At 44.9% G+C, this 17,116-nt stretch overlaps 1 protein-coding gene across 6 annotated transcripts in view; it reads left to right on the top strand.

Moving 5' to 3' along the window:
- RASGRP2 (RAS guanyl releasing protein 2) overlaps nucleotides 1-17,116 on the top strand; it is a 135,629-nt gene that overhangs the window by 103,961 nt on the left and 14,552 nt on the right. For all 6 annotated transcript variants that reach the window (XM_072117824.1, XM_072117823.1, XM_072117828.1 and 3 more), the window contains exon 14: nucleotides 4,572-4,608. In XM_072117824.1, the coding sequence (XP_071973925.1) occupies nucleotides 4,572-4,608 (37 nt within the window). The remainder of the gene's footprint in view (nucleotides 1-4,571; nucleotides 4,609-17,116) is intronic.

The raw sequence follows: 17,116 nt of genomic DNA, 5'->3' as shown, positions 1-17,116 counted from the left end.
CTAGGGAAAGGGGGGTGATTTGAATTTTTAGGTTTTTTTTATTATAATTTTTTTATTTTAACTTATTTTTAATTTTTATTTTTACTATTTTTCAGACTCCCTAGGGTACTTTAACCCTAGGTTGTCTGATCGATCCTATCATATACTGCCATACTACAGTATGGCAGTATATGGAGATTTTACTACTCATACATTACCATGTGCTGACAGCACATGGTAATGAATGGGTTAACCCGAAGTAGCTTCGGGTCTTCGTGAGACCCGAAGCTACCATGGCGATGGATCGTCGCTCCCCGATGACGTTACGGGGAGCGACGATCCACGGAAAGATGGCGGCGCCTTTGCCGGCGGCGATCAGCGGTAAAACACCCGCGATCGGCGCCGGCACCGATCGCGGGTGTTACCGGTAAGCCTTTGCTGCAATATGCAGCAAAGACTTACCGGCCATGGAGAGGGCTCGGCCCGCGAGCCCTCTCCATGTACCGGGACCCGACATGTGACGTACTATTACGTCACATGTCGGTAAGGGGTTAATGGCAGTATCATGTTGTAGGGTTGTTTTGCTGCAGGAGCGACTGGTGTACTTCACAAAATAGATGGCATTATCAGGAAAGAAAATTATGTGGCAATATTGAAGCAACATCTCAAGACATCGGACGTAAGGGAAAAGCTTGGTGCAAATGGGTCTTTCAAATGGACAATGACCCAAAGCATACTGCCAAAATGGTTACAAAGTGGCTTAAAGTGGTCAGATTTCTGTCCATTGGAAGTAAACCTAGAATTATTTTATAGAATGACAAGTAGAGATCTATATGACAGACTATTGATACAGAAAATATATTAGAAAATTGTATTATTTTCCATAATACAAACAATAACATTAATTTGCTGAAGATGGAATACCCCTTTAAGTATAACAAAGTCAATACTTTTGAGTGGCCATCTAAAAGACCTGATCTCAATCCAATTGAAAATTTATGGGCAAAGCAGAAAAGGAAGGTGGGAGCAAGGCCTACAGACATGGCTCAGTTACACTAGTTCTGTCAGGAGGAATGGGCCCAAATGTGTTCAAACTATTGCGAGAAACTTGTAAAAGGATATCCAAATGTTTGACCCAAGCCAATACAGAAAAGTGTGCAAATATTTGACTTAAAGTCAGTGTATTGGACTGGTCATCAGAAAGCCCTGATCTTAATCAAATTAATAGGCAAGGCTGAAAAGGGTAGGTGTGAGCAAGTTGGCTTACTAACATGGCCGGCAAGGGGAGTATGGAGAAGGTCTGAGCTCTCTCCATAGCGCATGGGTGCAGCAAACACCTGTGGCTAACAACGGCAATCGGTGCTGGCCTCATGCTCACGAACATAATGGGGACCGATTTGCGGCCGCACATCGGCCCCAATTGACATCTATGGTGCCTGGTCACTGTGTGATGAGCACACGTTGTCTCACCACATGGTGACTGTCCATGGAAAAATATAGGACGTGTCTATATATCTTAGGAGAGGGAAGGGTTGAGCACCGCTTATCCCTATTTCTCCAACGTTCTGACATGTGAATGTACCCATAACCTTTTAAATGCCACCGTGGCATCATCAGGGAGCAACGATCTGTAACCATGACAGCCTCGGGTCTATATAAGACTCAAGTACCTGTCATTTATTTATGCAGATTCATAGCAAAACTGCCATATAGTGCAGTATTGCAGGTGGGACCCATCAGACCCTAGAGTTAAAATAGGGCTGAAAAACGGTAAAAAAAAAATTGACAAAAATAAAACAAATCCAATTATTGTGAGACGCTTGTGGAAGGATATCCAAAACCTTTGATCCAAGTCGTACACTTTAAGGGCAATGGTACCAAACACCATTGAAATGTATAGAAACTTTCGACAGAAAGTCATAAAATTCTCTTTCTCTCTCATTATTCTGGCATTTGGTAAATATAAATAATTTTGGTAATCCTATTTGACCTAAAACAGGAAAGGTTTATTCTGATTTCATGTCAGTTAGTGAGAAAAAGATGTATATATGTCTTTTTATTTAGTGTATATAAACTTCTGGTTTCAAATGTATAAAGGGATCATCTCGAATGAATAACTTTTACATTACAACTAGTAATAGTGATCCAAGCACAACTAACTAATTCACAGACTAGGGCAGTGATGGCTAACCTATGGCACTGGTGCCAGAGGTGGCACTCAGAGCCCTTTCTGTGGGCACTCAGGCCATCACCAGAGATGACTCCAGGTATCTTCCTGCAGTCCCAGACAGACCAGGACTTGCTGTGCACAGGAGTATTTTAAAGTGACAGCTGTACCTGGGACTATTTCTGTTTTATTGGTGTCCTCAGGGGCTGGTATCAATGAAAGCTGTGACAGAGAAGGGAGTATAAATCACAAATTACATTTCTGTGTTGGCACTTTGCGATAAATAAGCGGGTCTATGTTGAAGTTTGGGCACTCGGTCTCTAAAAGGTTCGCCATCACTGGACTAGGGGATTATATATGGATACAGATACAGACTTTGCTGTGGGATATGTTAGATATTCAAAGCAGGATAAAGTCAGAAGTAGAGTACCACAAGGATCAGTATTGTTTTGCAATTTCTTTGATCACTATGTATATGTTCTTGTGGATTAAATAAGTATCGGTCTTTGCAGAAATTAAAAATATTTGTAGAATACTGTAAGCCCTAGACGTACTAGAAAAGTATAGTACGTTGTGGTGAGGACTGTTTCTGCGCACCAAAACGTAATATAGAAACAGAGCTTGTTCAATTGGAGCTGGAGCCCAGCATATACTGAGAGCAGGCAGCCACAGTGGGTATTTGGTGTTAACACTAATTACGGCCATTTAACCCCTTCAATGCTTCAGTCAGTACTGACCGCAGTGTCTAAAACATTGTGATGGCTATTTCCTCTACATCTGGAACTCCCGGAGCCACAATGTGAGGGTGCCGAAGCAAAAGTTTAAAATGTTCAAAGATATAAAATATAAAACAACAAATCCTCCAATTGCCTTTTTTAATAAAATATTATACATTTACTAAAAGCCCCCCATATTTGGTATCAGTGTACTTGGAATTCCCCCTTCTATTGAGATATTTCTTTATCTTTCCTATCTAGTGAGCACTTCATGCTATTTTGCACATAAAAAATTTAATAAAAAGTGAAAAATAAGTCTTGCATTCCCCAAAATGGTAGCAATGAAAGCATCATCTTGTCCTGCAAAATGTGATGGCTTTCATACTAAAGTATGAAAAAGTTATTAGCTTGAGAATTTGGCAAAAATAAATTTTACTAAGGGTTTAACTTTTTGGAATCTTTGAAAATTATGTAAAATAGAAGCCCTCCGGGTGACATCACTCGAGTGCCAGCTGGCTCCAGACGCTCATCGACTATTCACACCCCCATAATCAGTATTCACTGCTTGTTCCTCCCGCTAGTGCTGCAGGCTGCCGGTGACGTTGCGTCATGGCTGTCTGCAGCGCTAGTTGCGCAAATATGGAATGCACAGATAGGCATAAACAATAAATAACATATCATGTGATACAGATGTATTTACTTTAAATAGTGGATAATAGTTTTAAAAAAGTGAAAGAAGGGCCTTTTTATGGTGATTGAAGACCTGGGGCGCATTTACTAAGAATTTGGGAAACGGCACTAAAAGTGCCCTGTCTGTGTATAATGCTCAGTTTTTTGTGGTGCAACTTTAACATATGGCGTACAACAGACTTTGCATGATAAACCTGGCGCTCGGTCCGACTGAGCGCCGGAAGTCCCCCTAATTTGTGTTGTACGACTCAATAGTGGCGCGGACACTTCTTAAATACCTGTGCAATGTTTACACCTAAAAGAATGTGCAAAGTCCATTAGAAAACAGGCACAAAGTCCTTAGTAAATGTGCCCCATGTCTCCAAAGTCATTACAAAGTTAACTCCTTGAATAATTTCACTAGAAAAGTTAGTAAATCATGTGTGCAGTGCGGCAATGGGGGGAAAATTAAAGGAGTTTTCCACTTGATATTGTTTGTGTAATGAAAAGTTATACAATTTTCCAATATACTGTCTGTATCAATTCCTCACAGTTTTCTAGATCTCTGCTTGCTTTGCTTCTATAGAAAGCTTCTATAGAAATCTGTCCATGGTGATGTGATGGAGCTGCAGGTGCATGAGCCATTATTATCACAAAACTCCTATTACTCTCACTGATAATAATGGCTTGTGCACCTGCATATCCATCACATTACATGGACAAATTTCTATTCACTGGTGTAAACATAGAAGCTTTCTATTGAAGGACAGCAAGCAGAGATCTAGAAAACGGTGAGGAATTGATATAGAAAGTATACAGTATTGGCAAACTGGATAAAACACTATCAATTATTTGCCGAAAGTGGACAACCTCTTTAAGACTGGTGTTTTAAACGCCAGTCTTAATAAATCCCCCCATAGTATGTAATTATTATGAATTGTCAATTAGTGACACCAATATGGAAAATATTAATTTTCAATTTTAGAGGTGACTCAATGACTCTCAAAATGTATATATTTTTTAACATTTTTATTTTGCAGATACTTGGAATATATAAGAAAGGACTAAAATGCAGAGGTAAGACTTAATGTTCTAAGCTCTTGACATCTCTTCCAATTTTCAACCTAAAATATAGGCAGTCCCCAACTTATGTCTTGTTATAAACAGGGATTTTGTTTATGTGCCTTCTTCTTCTTGCACAGCGGCTTATGTTTCTTACTCCAGTAGTAGTTGTTAGTTCCTGCAAGGGAATCTCACCAGGGAAATCTAACCACCTGTCCATATATGGGGGCTCATTTACTAAGGGTTGCACTGCTCACTTTCGTCGGAATGTGCACCTTTTTCGGGGATTACAAAGTTTGCACAGGTATTTAAGAAGTGTCTATGCTGGGATTTTGGCGCACGCAATCCTTTTGTGGTGCAGCTGTGCCGGCTTCCATGTGACACAGTTTAGGGGATGTGCCGTCGGACGGTCCGACTGATTCGAACCGAGCGCGGGATTTAACTTTCAAATTGTGTTGCAAGCCCAAGCACTTAGAGGCCCCAATAAAAAGATGGTGAACTCTGTTGGACCTGAGCGGGGCAGCGTCACATGCAGGATATCGGGCGCACAATCTTAGTGAATCGCAGCAAAGTGCATTATTGTCGGACAATGCACTTTCTGCGAACTCCAGCGGCAACGTAAGTGAATGTGCCCCATGATGTTTTTACATCTTTGAGGGTTTATCCTGGCACAATTAAGTGTTTGGTCAGACGAGATTTGAACCTACAACCTTGACTCTCTTGTAGGCAATAGTATTACAGTGAACGTAAACCTCTCATCTCTAAATCCACCTGCTGTTCATTCAAAGAGCTTCCCGAGAGTTTCCATAGGGCTATGATGATATAGAATAAATCTAAGAAATTTCACTACATATCACTACATTATCTGTTTTACTTTTTTTTAAAAACAAATAACTAACCCCTTCATGTACGGTACAGAGGTGCTGAGGCTGTATGAATAAGATTCACTGGGTAAACCCTCTTCATATAGAGGTGGGGTGTGCTGCATAGTGCAAGTAGCCAGAGCTGGAAACCATCGGATACCGGCGTCAGTATTTCAAAGGGTGCCATGACAGCCTTGGGTCGCTGTCAGACCTGTAGTTGTATGACATCTGCAGTTTCGTTACAGTGAGCCAGTGAATACTGTGTATAAATGAAAAAAAAAAATCAAAAAAATTATAAATAAAAAACCCCTAAAAATTCAAATCCCCACCCTTTTGTTAGAACTGACATAAAATGTAATGAACAGTAAAAATCACTAACATGTTAGGTATTACCACATCGCAAAATGCCCTATCAATATAAAAACGGTTATTTCCGACTGTGAACCCCATCACGGGGGGTCTGAAATGCTACTTTTACACCATTTTACATCACATAAAAAATGTAATGTAAAAAAGTGATCAAAAGATCTCGAGTCCTTAAAATGGTAGCAACAAAAAGATTAGCTTATCTCGCAAAAAATGACATCTTTCATGGCTTCATACACTTAAGTATGAAAAAGTTATTCGCGTCAAAAGATGGCGTAAAGTTTTTTGTTTATGTACATTCTTTTAATTTTTGAAAATGTATTAAAACACCATAAAACCTATGTAAATTTGGTATTGGCGTGATCAGACCGAACTAAAGAATAAAGTACTGTACATACTCGAGTATAAGCCGAGACCACCAAAACCTGTGAAAACCTATTGACTCAAGTATAAGCAGAGGGTGGGAAATGCATTGGTCACAGAACCCCACATTATATAGACAGCCTGCCCCCTGCAGTATACAACCTGCCCCCAGTAGTAAACAGCCTGCCCCCAGTAGTATACAGCCACCCCAGCCAACCCCCAGTAGTATACAGCCACCCCAGCCTGCCCCCAGTAGTATACAGTGTGCCCCAAGTAGTATACAGCGTGCCCCCAGTAGTATACAGCCACCCCAGCCTGCCCCCAGTAGTATACAGCCTGCCCCCTGCAGTATACAGCCTGCCCCCAGTAGTATACAGCCTGCCCCCAGTAGTATACAGCCACCCCAGCCTGCCCCCAGTAGTATACAGCCACCCCAGCCTGCCCCCAGTAGTATACAGTGTGCCCCAAGTAGTATACAGCGTGCCCCCAGTAGTATACAGCCACCCCAGCCTGCCCCCAGTAGTATACAGCCTGCCTCAGTAGTATACAGCCAGCCCAGCGTGACCCCAGTAGTATACAGCATGCCCCCAGTAGTATACAGCCACCCCAGCCTGCGCCCAGTAGTATACAGCCTGCCCCCAGTAGTATACAGCCACCCCAGCCTGCACCCAGTAGTATACAGCGTGCCCCCAGTAGTATACAGTCAGCCCAGAATAAAAAAAAAAACAAAAACTTATATACTCATCCTTCGGTGGCCCCGATGAGCAGCGCTGCTCCCCCGATGTCATCACGGCTCCTCTGCTGGCTTCCCGCCTCCTCTTCTTGCTTCAGAAGCCGTCTTCTGTCTTCTTTAACATCATGCTGGGCGCCGCCATTGTTCTTTCCTGGGCGGCAGGCGCATAGTATGATGCGGCGCTGTTGACGTCATACTAGGCGCCGCCTGGGAAAGAACAATGGCGGAGCCGCAATGACATCGGGGGAGCAGCGCTGCTCATCGGGGCCACCGGAGGGTGAGTATATAAGTTTATAATTTTTTAAGTTCATTTTTTTATTATTTTTTACTCGTATTGACTCGTGTATAAGCCGAGGGGACGTTTTTCAGCACATTTTTTTGTGCTGAAAAACTCGGCTTATACACGAGTATATAGGGTAGATGTATCATTTGGAGCGCATAGTGAAAGCCATAAAAACTAATGTCTGCCAATAATGCTGTCTATTGTATCATACTGTATAACAAACACCAGAAAAGATAGATGCATATACTGGACCAATGTGCAAATATGAATTTTATTAATCAAAGCAAGACAAGACAAAAAAATACAATAAAAACACTAAAAGGGTACATCAGTGATATGTACCCAGCTCTCACGGGTTCAAGAATGACCCAAACCCCCCTGATTCAAAACTGCCCACCAATACAATATATTGGAGTGTCAAAACTGGCACAGTATAGTAAACAGATGCAGATGAAAACCTGTGGTAAACAAATATGTGTAAAGGTGTGAAATACCTGCCCTACTGATACAATACCCAGCTAAATCAACCGCATGGGAGCGAGTGTTGAGGGAAATGGAGGTGGACAGAGAGCCAGGAGGGTGGAGAAATAATACACAGAAGAGGACAGGCACTGCCATAATCTGGCAGTGCCTGTCCTCTTCTGTGTATTATTAAAATTCATATTTGCACATTGGTCCAGTCAGGGCCGGATTATAGGCGGGGCTCCCGGGGCTCGAGCCCCGGGGCCCCCACCATCTTGCCCCCCCTAGGGGTCCCCACCAGCTCGCACCTCCCGTGCCCCCCCTCATGAGCGGAACGCCGCCCTCCGCCTCCGGGCATAGGTGAGCTCCTCCCCGGCGATCAAGCCCCTACATAAACTGCCCGCCCACTCATCCTGCTGCGTGGGGAGCCGCCCCCCGCCACTGGTGACAAGCAACCCCGCTCAATCCCAGGTTAACATCGCCTCCGGCTCCCCGCCCGGCTCGCTCTCCTCTCGCTCACCACCCCCCGCGCTCACCACTCCCCGCTCCGCTCGCTCACCACCCCCCGCTCCCCGCTCCGCTCGCTCACCACCCCCGTTCCCCCTCCGCTCGCTCACCACCCCCCGCTCCCCGCTCCGCTCGCTCACCACCCCCCGCTCCCCGCTCCGCTCGCTCACCACCCCCCGCTCCCCGCTCAGCTCGCTCACCACCCCCCGCTCCCCGCTCCGCTCGCTCACCACCCCCGCTCCTCTCGCTCCCTGCTCCGCTCGCTCACCACCCCCCGCTCCCCGCTCCGCTCGCTCACCACCCCCCGCTCCCCGCTCCGCTCGCTCACCACCCCCCGCTCCCTGCTCCGCTCGCTCACCACCCCCGCTCCGCTCGCTCACCACCCCCGCTCCCCGCTCCGCTCGCTCACCACCCCCCGCTCCCCGCTCCGATCGCTCACCACCCCCGCTCCCCGCTCCAATCGCTCACCACCCCCCGCTCCCCGCTCAACCCCCCCCCCCGTCCCCCGCACGAAACATGCACCCGGCAACCCCCCCCCCCTCCCCGCCCGAATAAGCAACCGACCGACTTCCTGGCGAATGAGCACCGTCAAGACCCCCCACCCGCCCGAACAAACAGGCACCCGGTCAACCCTAACAGGTAAGTATATACATATGTGTTTTTCTGTGTGTGTATATATGTATATACAGTGTATATACAGTGTATTTATGCATCTACTGTGTATTTATGCATCTACTGTGTATAGATGTATATACTGTGTATAGATATGTGTGTACATTTATATATATGTGAATGATGTGGTTTTTGTATATACTGTGTATATGGAATGTATGTATTTACTCTATATATATATATATATACATATGTACATATATATATGTTTTGTGCTGTCACCGCTGTATGTAGCTGTGTTACTGGAGATGAGGCGGCTGTATGTAGCGGTGTTACTGGGGGCCAGGCGGCTGTATGTAGCGGTGTTACTGGGGGCCAGGCGGCTGTATGTAGCGGTGTTACTGGGGGCCAGGCGGCTGTATGTAGCGGTGTTACTGGGGATGAGGCGGCTGTATGTAGCTGTGTTACTGGGGGCGAGGCGGCTGTATGTAGCGGTGTTACTGGGGATGAGGCGGCTGTATGTAGCGGTGTTACAGGGGATGAGGCGGCTGTATGTAGCGGTGTTACAGGGGATGAGGCGGCTGTATGTGGCGGTGTTACAGGGGATGAGGCGGCTGTATGTAGCGGTGTTACTGGGGATGAGGCGGCTGTATTTAGCGGTGTTACTGGGGGTGAGGTGGCTGTATGTAGCTTAGTTACTCGGGGCGAGGCGGCTGTATGTAGCTGTGTTACTGGGGGGGAGGCGGCTGTATGTAGCTGTGTTACTGGGGATGAGGCGGCTATATGTAGCTTTGTTACTGGGGATGAGGCGGCTATATGTAGCTTTGTTACTGGGGTGAGGCGGCTGTATGTAGCAATGTTACTGGGGTGAGGCGGCTGTATGTAGCTGTGTTACTGGGGATGAGGCGGCTGTATGTAGCGGTGTTACTGGGGATGAGGCGGCTGCATTTAGCGGTGTTACTGGGGATGAGGCGGCTGTATTTAGCGGTGTTACTGGGGGTGAGGTGGATGTATGTAGCTGTGTTATTGGGGATGAGGCGGCTTTATGTAGCTTAGTTACTCGGGGGCGAGGCGGCTGTATGTAGCTGTGTTACTGGGGGGGAGGCGGCTGTATGTAGCTGTGTTACTGGGGATGAGGCGGCTGTATGTAGCAATGTTACTGGGGTGAGGCGGCTGTATGTAGCAATGTTACTGGGGGCGAGGCGGCTGTATGTAGCTGTGTTACTGGGGGCGAGGCGGCTGTATGTAGCTGTGTTACTGGGGGCGAGGCGGCTGTATGTAGCTGTGTTACTGGGGGCGAGGCGGCTGTATGTAGCTGTGTTACTGGAGATGAGGCGGCTGTATGTAGCTGTGTTACTGGGGATGAGGCAGCTGTATATAGCTTTGTTACTGGGGTGAGGCGGCTGTATGTAGCTGTGTTACTGGGGATGAGGCGGCTGTATGTAGCTTTGTTACTGGGGTGAGGCGGCTGTATGTAGCTTTGTTACTGGGGTGAGGCGGCTGTATGTAGCTGTGTTACTGGGGGCCAGGCGGCTGTATGTAGCTGTGTTACTGGGGGCCAGGCGGCTGTATGTAGCTGTGTTACTGGGGGCCAGGCGGCTGTATGTAGCTGTGTTACTGGGGGCCAGGCGGCTGTATGTATCTGTGTTACTGGGGGCCAGTCGGCTGTATGTAGCTGTATTACTGGGGATGACGCGGCTGTATGTAGCTGTGTTACTGGGGATGAGGTGGCTGTATGTAGCTGTGTTACTGGGGGCCAGGCGGCTGTATGTAGCTGTGTTACTGGGGGCCAGGCGGCTGTATGTAGCTGTGTTACTGGAGATGAGGCGGCTGTATGTAGCTGTGTTACTGGGGATGAGGTGGCTGTATGTAGCTGTGTTACTGGGGGCCAGGCGGCTGTATGTAGCTGTGTTACTGGGGGCCAGGCGGCTGTATGTAGCTGTGTTACTGGGGGCCAGGCGGCTGTATGTAGCTGTGTTACTGGGGGCCAGGCGGCTGTATGTAGCTGTGTTACTGGGGGCCAGGCGGCTGTATGTAGCTGTGTTCCTGGGGTCGAGGAGGCTGTATGTAGCTGTGTTACTGGGGTGAGGCGGCTGTATGTAGCTGTGTTCCTGGGGTCGAGGCGGCTGTATGTAGCTGTGTTACTGGGGTGAGGCGGCTGTATGTAGCTGTGTTACTGGGGATGAGGCGGCTGTATGTAGCTGTGTTACTGGGGATGAAGCGGCTGTATGTAGCTGTGTTACTGGGGGTGAAGCGGCTGTATGTAGCTGTGTTACTGGGGGTGAGGCGGCTGTATGTAGCTGTGTTACTGGGGGTGAGTAGGCTGTGTGTAGCTGTGTTACTCGGGTGAGGCGGCTGTATGTAGCTGTGTTACTGGGGATGAGGCGGCTGTATGTAGCGGTGTTACTGCTGGGATAGTGGAAAGGAAGCAGGAGGACGTGTGTGTACGCTCCACTTATTGGGGGCCTCCACCAGGTTTTGCGCCCAAGGGCCCCCACCAACCTTAATCCGGCCCTGGGTCCAGTATATGCATCTATTTTTTCTGGTGGTTGTTATACATGTTGCTTAGGATGCATGGACAATTTTTGATTTTGGCAGTGCCTGTCCTCTTCTGTGTATTATTGTCCATTGTATCATACTGCTTTTCGTTTTATAGTAATGGATGAAATAAAATTTAAATAAAAATGACAGTTATAAAAAAAAAAATTGAGCCCAAAAGAAAGGGGCGCAATTGCCTTTTTTTGGCAATTTCGCCACATTTGGAATTTTTTTTCCTGCTTCCCAGTACTTGAAATGGAATAAGAAATAACATCACTGAGAAGTAAAATGTGTTACGTAATGAAGTAAAAATGCTGCGTCCTTAAAGGGTTAGTGCAATAAAATTCAAGTAATAGAAATCTAAGATCACAGTTAACCAAGTATGTTAAGCAACTACAGGCAGTCCCCGGGTTACATACAAGATAGGGTCTGGAGGTTTGTTCTTAAGTTGAATTTGTATGTAAGTCGAAACTGTATATTTTATAATGGAAGTTATAGACAATTTTTTTTCTTTTGCCCCAGTGACAATTGGAGTTTAAAATTTTTTGGTGTAATTGGACCAAGGATTATCAATAAAGCTTCATTACAGACATCTTACAGCTGATCATTACAGTCTGGGTGTATAGTAAAGCATCCAGAGAGCTTCACCAGAGGTCACAGTGGGCAGAGGGGTCCGTCTGTAACTATGGGTTGTCTGTAAGTCGGGTGTCCTTAAGTAGGGGAACGCCTGTACATACAGATTTGACTTGAGAACAAACCTAAGGAGATCTTGTATGTAACCCGGGGCTGCCTCTTTTCCACATTTATTTGTATGTTTCCCTTTTTCACACACACTTTCCTTATTTTGTCCTGTATAACTTTTGCATCTCTATTTATTTATTGATTTATACATTGGTAATGGTAATGTTATTTTACAAGTCATGTGCTTCAGCAGTTACCTTTATTATTGACAGTGATCCATTATATTGAACAGTTTTTTTTTTCTGTAGTAACGGTCTGTAAAATTAGCAGACAGAAGTGTTCCATTATAATTGTGACATTTTGCACCAAATTTATCCTTGCATGCAGTTAAAACATCCAGCTTTTAGAAAATGATATGGTCAGACATAAGGCAACCTAATCCTGCTGAATCCACAATAAACTTGGTTGCTTGCTTGTCTCTATACGTACATACATATCCATGAGACATAGCAGTTTCTGGATTACTGTACATATACATTTTTGCTTTTACTCTTTATCAGGGACCAAGCAGTCCATTAATAGCTGTACATTCAACTAATACACCGCTTGTACAAACCAAAATTAATCTCTACAAAAAAGTAATTTTTTTACTCATCATGTAATAATAAATTGATTCAGAATATATTAGGGCGATTATTCATATGGGGGGAATCTGTATTCTAATAAGTAATCACCCTATTGAATACCAATAATGATCCATCTGCTCAACAGAACATTACTGACTACAGAACTACACTGAACTTGTATCTGAAAAATATGTTCTCACAGTTTTAAAAATAATCGCTCTATTATATAAAAGTAATCAATTCTGGTTTATTCCAGAATAAAGAAATATTTATACCAAATCGTCAAAGGAGTTGATTTTTATAAAAACTTGTGTAAGGGCATGAATGCATGAAGCAGTATAAGTAAAATTAATAAAAATTACGTTATGTCTCTCCCCAGCGTTGCATTGTTCGAGGTCTTCCCTGGTCCAGGAGCACAATACATCTAATACTGTAATGAGATAAAGAAAGTATACCCTCTTTAATTAAATCTACAATCAATATCGGGAATGATAAACCAGGGACACTTACTCATAGATACAGGGACTGTGACTGAGGTAATCGTATATTTGTTATCCAAGGCCTCCTTCCTTTTAAAATAAAATTTTATGTAGGCTACACTATCCCCTCTCCCCTTCTCTCAGCAGGGAGCAGGGGGGGTGAGACCATGTAACAGCCTGTAAAGCATAATTTTAGATTTTAATTTAAGTACATTTTTTTCATGAAGGAGGCCATGGATAACAAATATAAGAAGATGACCACAGTCACGATGCCTGGATCTATGACTTAGTGTCCCTGATTTATCCATGCTTGATTTTGATGGTAGATTCACTTTAAATTCTAAGTTTTTACCTTTCACACCATAAGAAATAAAAGGTCATGTTCTTCGATGTAATAATTTGATTTTAAAGTGCAACCCATTAATCAATAGCTTGTATAAACAAATTTCAAGTGGGTTGAGGTCTAGATCTTGGGGCAGATTTACTTACCCGGCCCATTTGCGATCCAGCGCGTGTTCTCTGTGGTGGATTCGGGTCTTCCGGCGACGTCCACCAGGTGTTGCTGCTGCACTGAAGTCCGCCGGAGTACACGATCCATTGCCGACTTTATACTACTTATTTCCATCTCACTTTGCAGTAGGTTTTCTGATAATAATTCCACCACCATGCCCCATGAAGGAAATATGATCTGGAAGGTTAATCTGCTTGACCATATTCTGGTAGTGATGTATTAGGTAAATTTCTGCTTTAGTGTGCTAATGCCTGTAGAGACTAATATTTAGTGTTTTTTTCACTTTTGATTAATCTCAGATAGGATCGCGACAGGACCGGGTAAGTAAATCTGCCCCAGTGTCTCTGAATTATGCTCTAGAATTAGTTCCAAAAAGACATGTAAAACCATAGAATTCTAAGAAATTATTAATGGTAATGGCATTGATTGCATGTATTAAATGTTACTGCTGAGGCCCACGATTGCACCCATAATAGGAGAATAGTGACACTGAATTTAACCCCTTAACAGCCTTGGCCTTTTTTTTTTTTTTTTTCATGTAAAGAGCTGTTGTAAGGGCTTGTATTCTGTGTAACAACTGGGAAGCGGGGAAAACATTCCAAATGCAGTGAAATTGCTGTAAAAGTGCATTTGCGTAATTTTTTTTGTGGGCTCAGATTTTACGGCTTTCACTGCACCTTAAAGGGAAACTGTCACCAGAAGTCAGAATTTAACTGGTGACAGGTCTGCATAGCCCTTGCAGAGTACACTACATGACACCCTGATTGACTGCTCTGCTCCCCTCCCATAATATCCCCTGATAAAGATTACTTGGCTCCCTGCCAACAAGTCCTTGCCAAGTCCTGGGGTGATGCCTCATCTCAAATTTCAATGCTAGCCCTATGTAGTTTGCGTACCCGAGGCCTACGCAGATTGCGGCCGGACGCATCAAGCCACCGAGCAGTGACCTGCGCACGCACCAGGATGTTCGGCTCACAACGCAAGTTTATTGTGCAGTGAGCCAGCGTCACGCTCAGAACTGGAAGAAAGCAGGAGGGGAAATAAGGGAATAATTAGCAACAGAGGCCGAGTGGAAACTTATGCAAATTAGCAGACAAGTGTTGAAATTTGAAATGAGGCATCACCCCTTGACTTTGCAAGGACTTGTTGGCAGGGAGCTGGGTAAACTTTATCAGAAGATATTATGGGGAACGGAGGGGAGCAGAGCTGTCAATCAGGGTGTCATATAGTGTACTCTGCAAGGCCTGTCAGCACTTTGAATTTTCCTTCTAGCCCCCACGGTTGCGGAGATATCATTCTGAAGTTCTGACCATTGTAATCAGTGTTTGGAAGAGGAAGAGCTGGGGCTGAAGCTGGAGGCGTGTGTTATGCTAATCTTCTCTCATACTGTCCAATTAGAGGCAGGCAATGTCAGAGAAGCGATTATGAATATTGAGTTGTGATTTTTTTCTATGTTCATCTAATGGTTGTGTTCACACACATCCCGCTAATATACTGTTGACATTGGGGCAGATTTACTTACCCGGTCCATTCGCGATCCAGCGGCGCGTTCTCTGCGCTGGATTCGGGTCCGGCCGGGATTTATTAAGGTAGTTCCTCCGACATCCACCAGGTGGCGCTGCTGCGCTGAAGAGCACCGGAACGCACTGGAATACACCGAGCCGGGCTGAGTGAAGGTAAGTGCAATTTTCGCGACACATTATTTTTTTTAAATGCGACGGTTTTTCCGTTGGGTTTTCTTTCGGTCACGCCCCACGATTTCCGTTGTGTGCATGCCGGCGCCGATGCGCCACAATCCGATCGCGTGCGCCAAAATTCCGGGGCAATTCAGGGAAAATCGGCGCAAATTGGAAATATTCGGGTAACACATCGGGAAACCGCGAATCGGGCCCTTAGTAAATGACCCCCATTATGTTTACAATGTTTCGGCAGTTTTGCTTGTGGTTGCATTTACGCAGCGTTTGCGCCAGTAACAATCAAGCAGCGTTTGTGCCAGTTTCAATTATGCGGCGTTTGCGGCAGTTTCAATTACGTGGCGTTTGCGGCATTTCCAACTACGCAGCGTTTGCGCCAGTTCCGGTTATGCAGCGTTTGCGCCAGTTCCGGTTAGGCGGCGTTTGGGCCGGTTCCGGTTACGCGGCGTTTGCGCCAGTTACGGTTACACGGCGTTTGCACCAGTTACGGTTATGCGGCATTTGCACCACGTTTACACTTACACAGCGTTTGAGTCACGGTTATGCAGCGTGTGCATCACGCTTATGCTTATTCCGCATTTGTGACAGGGTTACGCTTTTACGTGTTTGCGTCCCCTTTACGCTTACGCAGCGTTTGCATCACATTTGCGCTTATGAGCATTTGCGGCACATTAACACTCGAGCAACAGTTGCGCCATGTTTATGCTTATGCGCCGTTTGCGTGACGTTTACGCTTATGCTGCAATTACGTTTCCGCTGCAATTATGTCACGTTTACGCTTATGCTGCATTTGCGTTACGCTTACACAGTGTTTGCTTTATGGTTATTCTTACACGCCGTTTGCGTCAAGGTTGCGATTCGCTGCATTTGCAGAACACTTTCGCCTACATGTCGCTGGTCTCACATTTATGTTTGCGTTTATGCGTACGCGTGGTGCGTTTTTACGTGCATGCAGTGTTTGAGGTGCGTTCACAGATTTTTATGTTGAGTTTGCACCATGTTTAAGCTTACATAGCAATCGCCTTTATGTCGAGTGTGACATGTGTTTTTGCTCGTGTAAACATTGCTCGAGTTTACGGCAGATTTACATTTACATGCCATTTGCATTTATGTCTGGTTAGCATCATGTTTACACTTATGTGGTATATGAGTTGATGTCTCGTTTGCACTTACGTTACGAGAAATTACCTCTCACCACTAACCGTATGAGAGAAGATTAGAATAACATACGCTCCCAGCTCCAGACCCATCTCCTCCTCTCTGACCAAACACAGATTGTAATGGTCAGATCTCGTGACTAATAACTTTGCAACCACGAGGGCTAGAAAAAAAATTCAAAGTGCCCGTGAATCAATGTAGCAGAATGGTATGATAATCTCCATATAAGTGAAGTAGCGAAAGGTCCTCATTAAATTCTGACTTCTGGTGACAAGTTATACTTTAATTTTTGGGTCAGTGCGATCACTGGGATAAAAAATTTATATAGGTTTTATAATGCTCTCATACATTTATAAAAATTTTATTAAAAATCCTCCATTTTGCCATATTTTGGTTCTAATAATTTTTTCATACTTTGATGTACCATTTTAAGGACTGTACAGACTTTTGATCACTTATTGTATTTTTTTTATATTTTTCAAAAGGGCAAAAAGGTGGCATTTTCAATATTGGGCCCTATTTTCTACAGTTTTTTATACAATTTTTTACTGTTTTATTTATATCTATATAAGTTCTAGGAAAAGGTGGGCGACCACTTTGTATAGAGAGAGGGCTCAGTTCGTGAACCCTCTCCCTAGAGGGGGAGC

The sequence above is a fragment of the Engystomops pustulosus genome, chromosome 7 (assembly GCF_040894005.1).
Source record: "Engystomops pustulosus chromosome 7, aEngPut4.maternal, whole genome shotgun sequence".
NCBI classification, from domain to species: Eukaryota; Metazoa; Chordata; class Amphibia; order Anura; family Leptodactylidae; genus Engystomops; species Engystomops pustulosus.
Note: the sequence above shows the minus strand (reverse complement) of the source record. Positions and strands in the feature narration are given on the sequence as shown.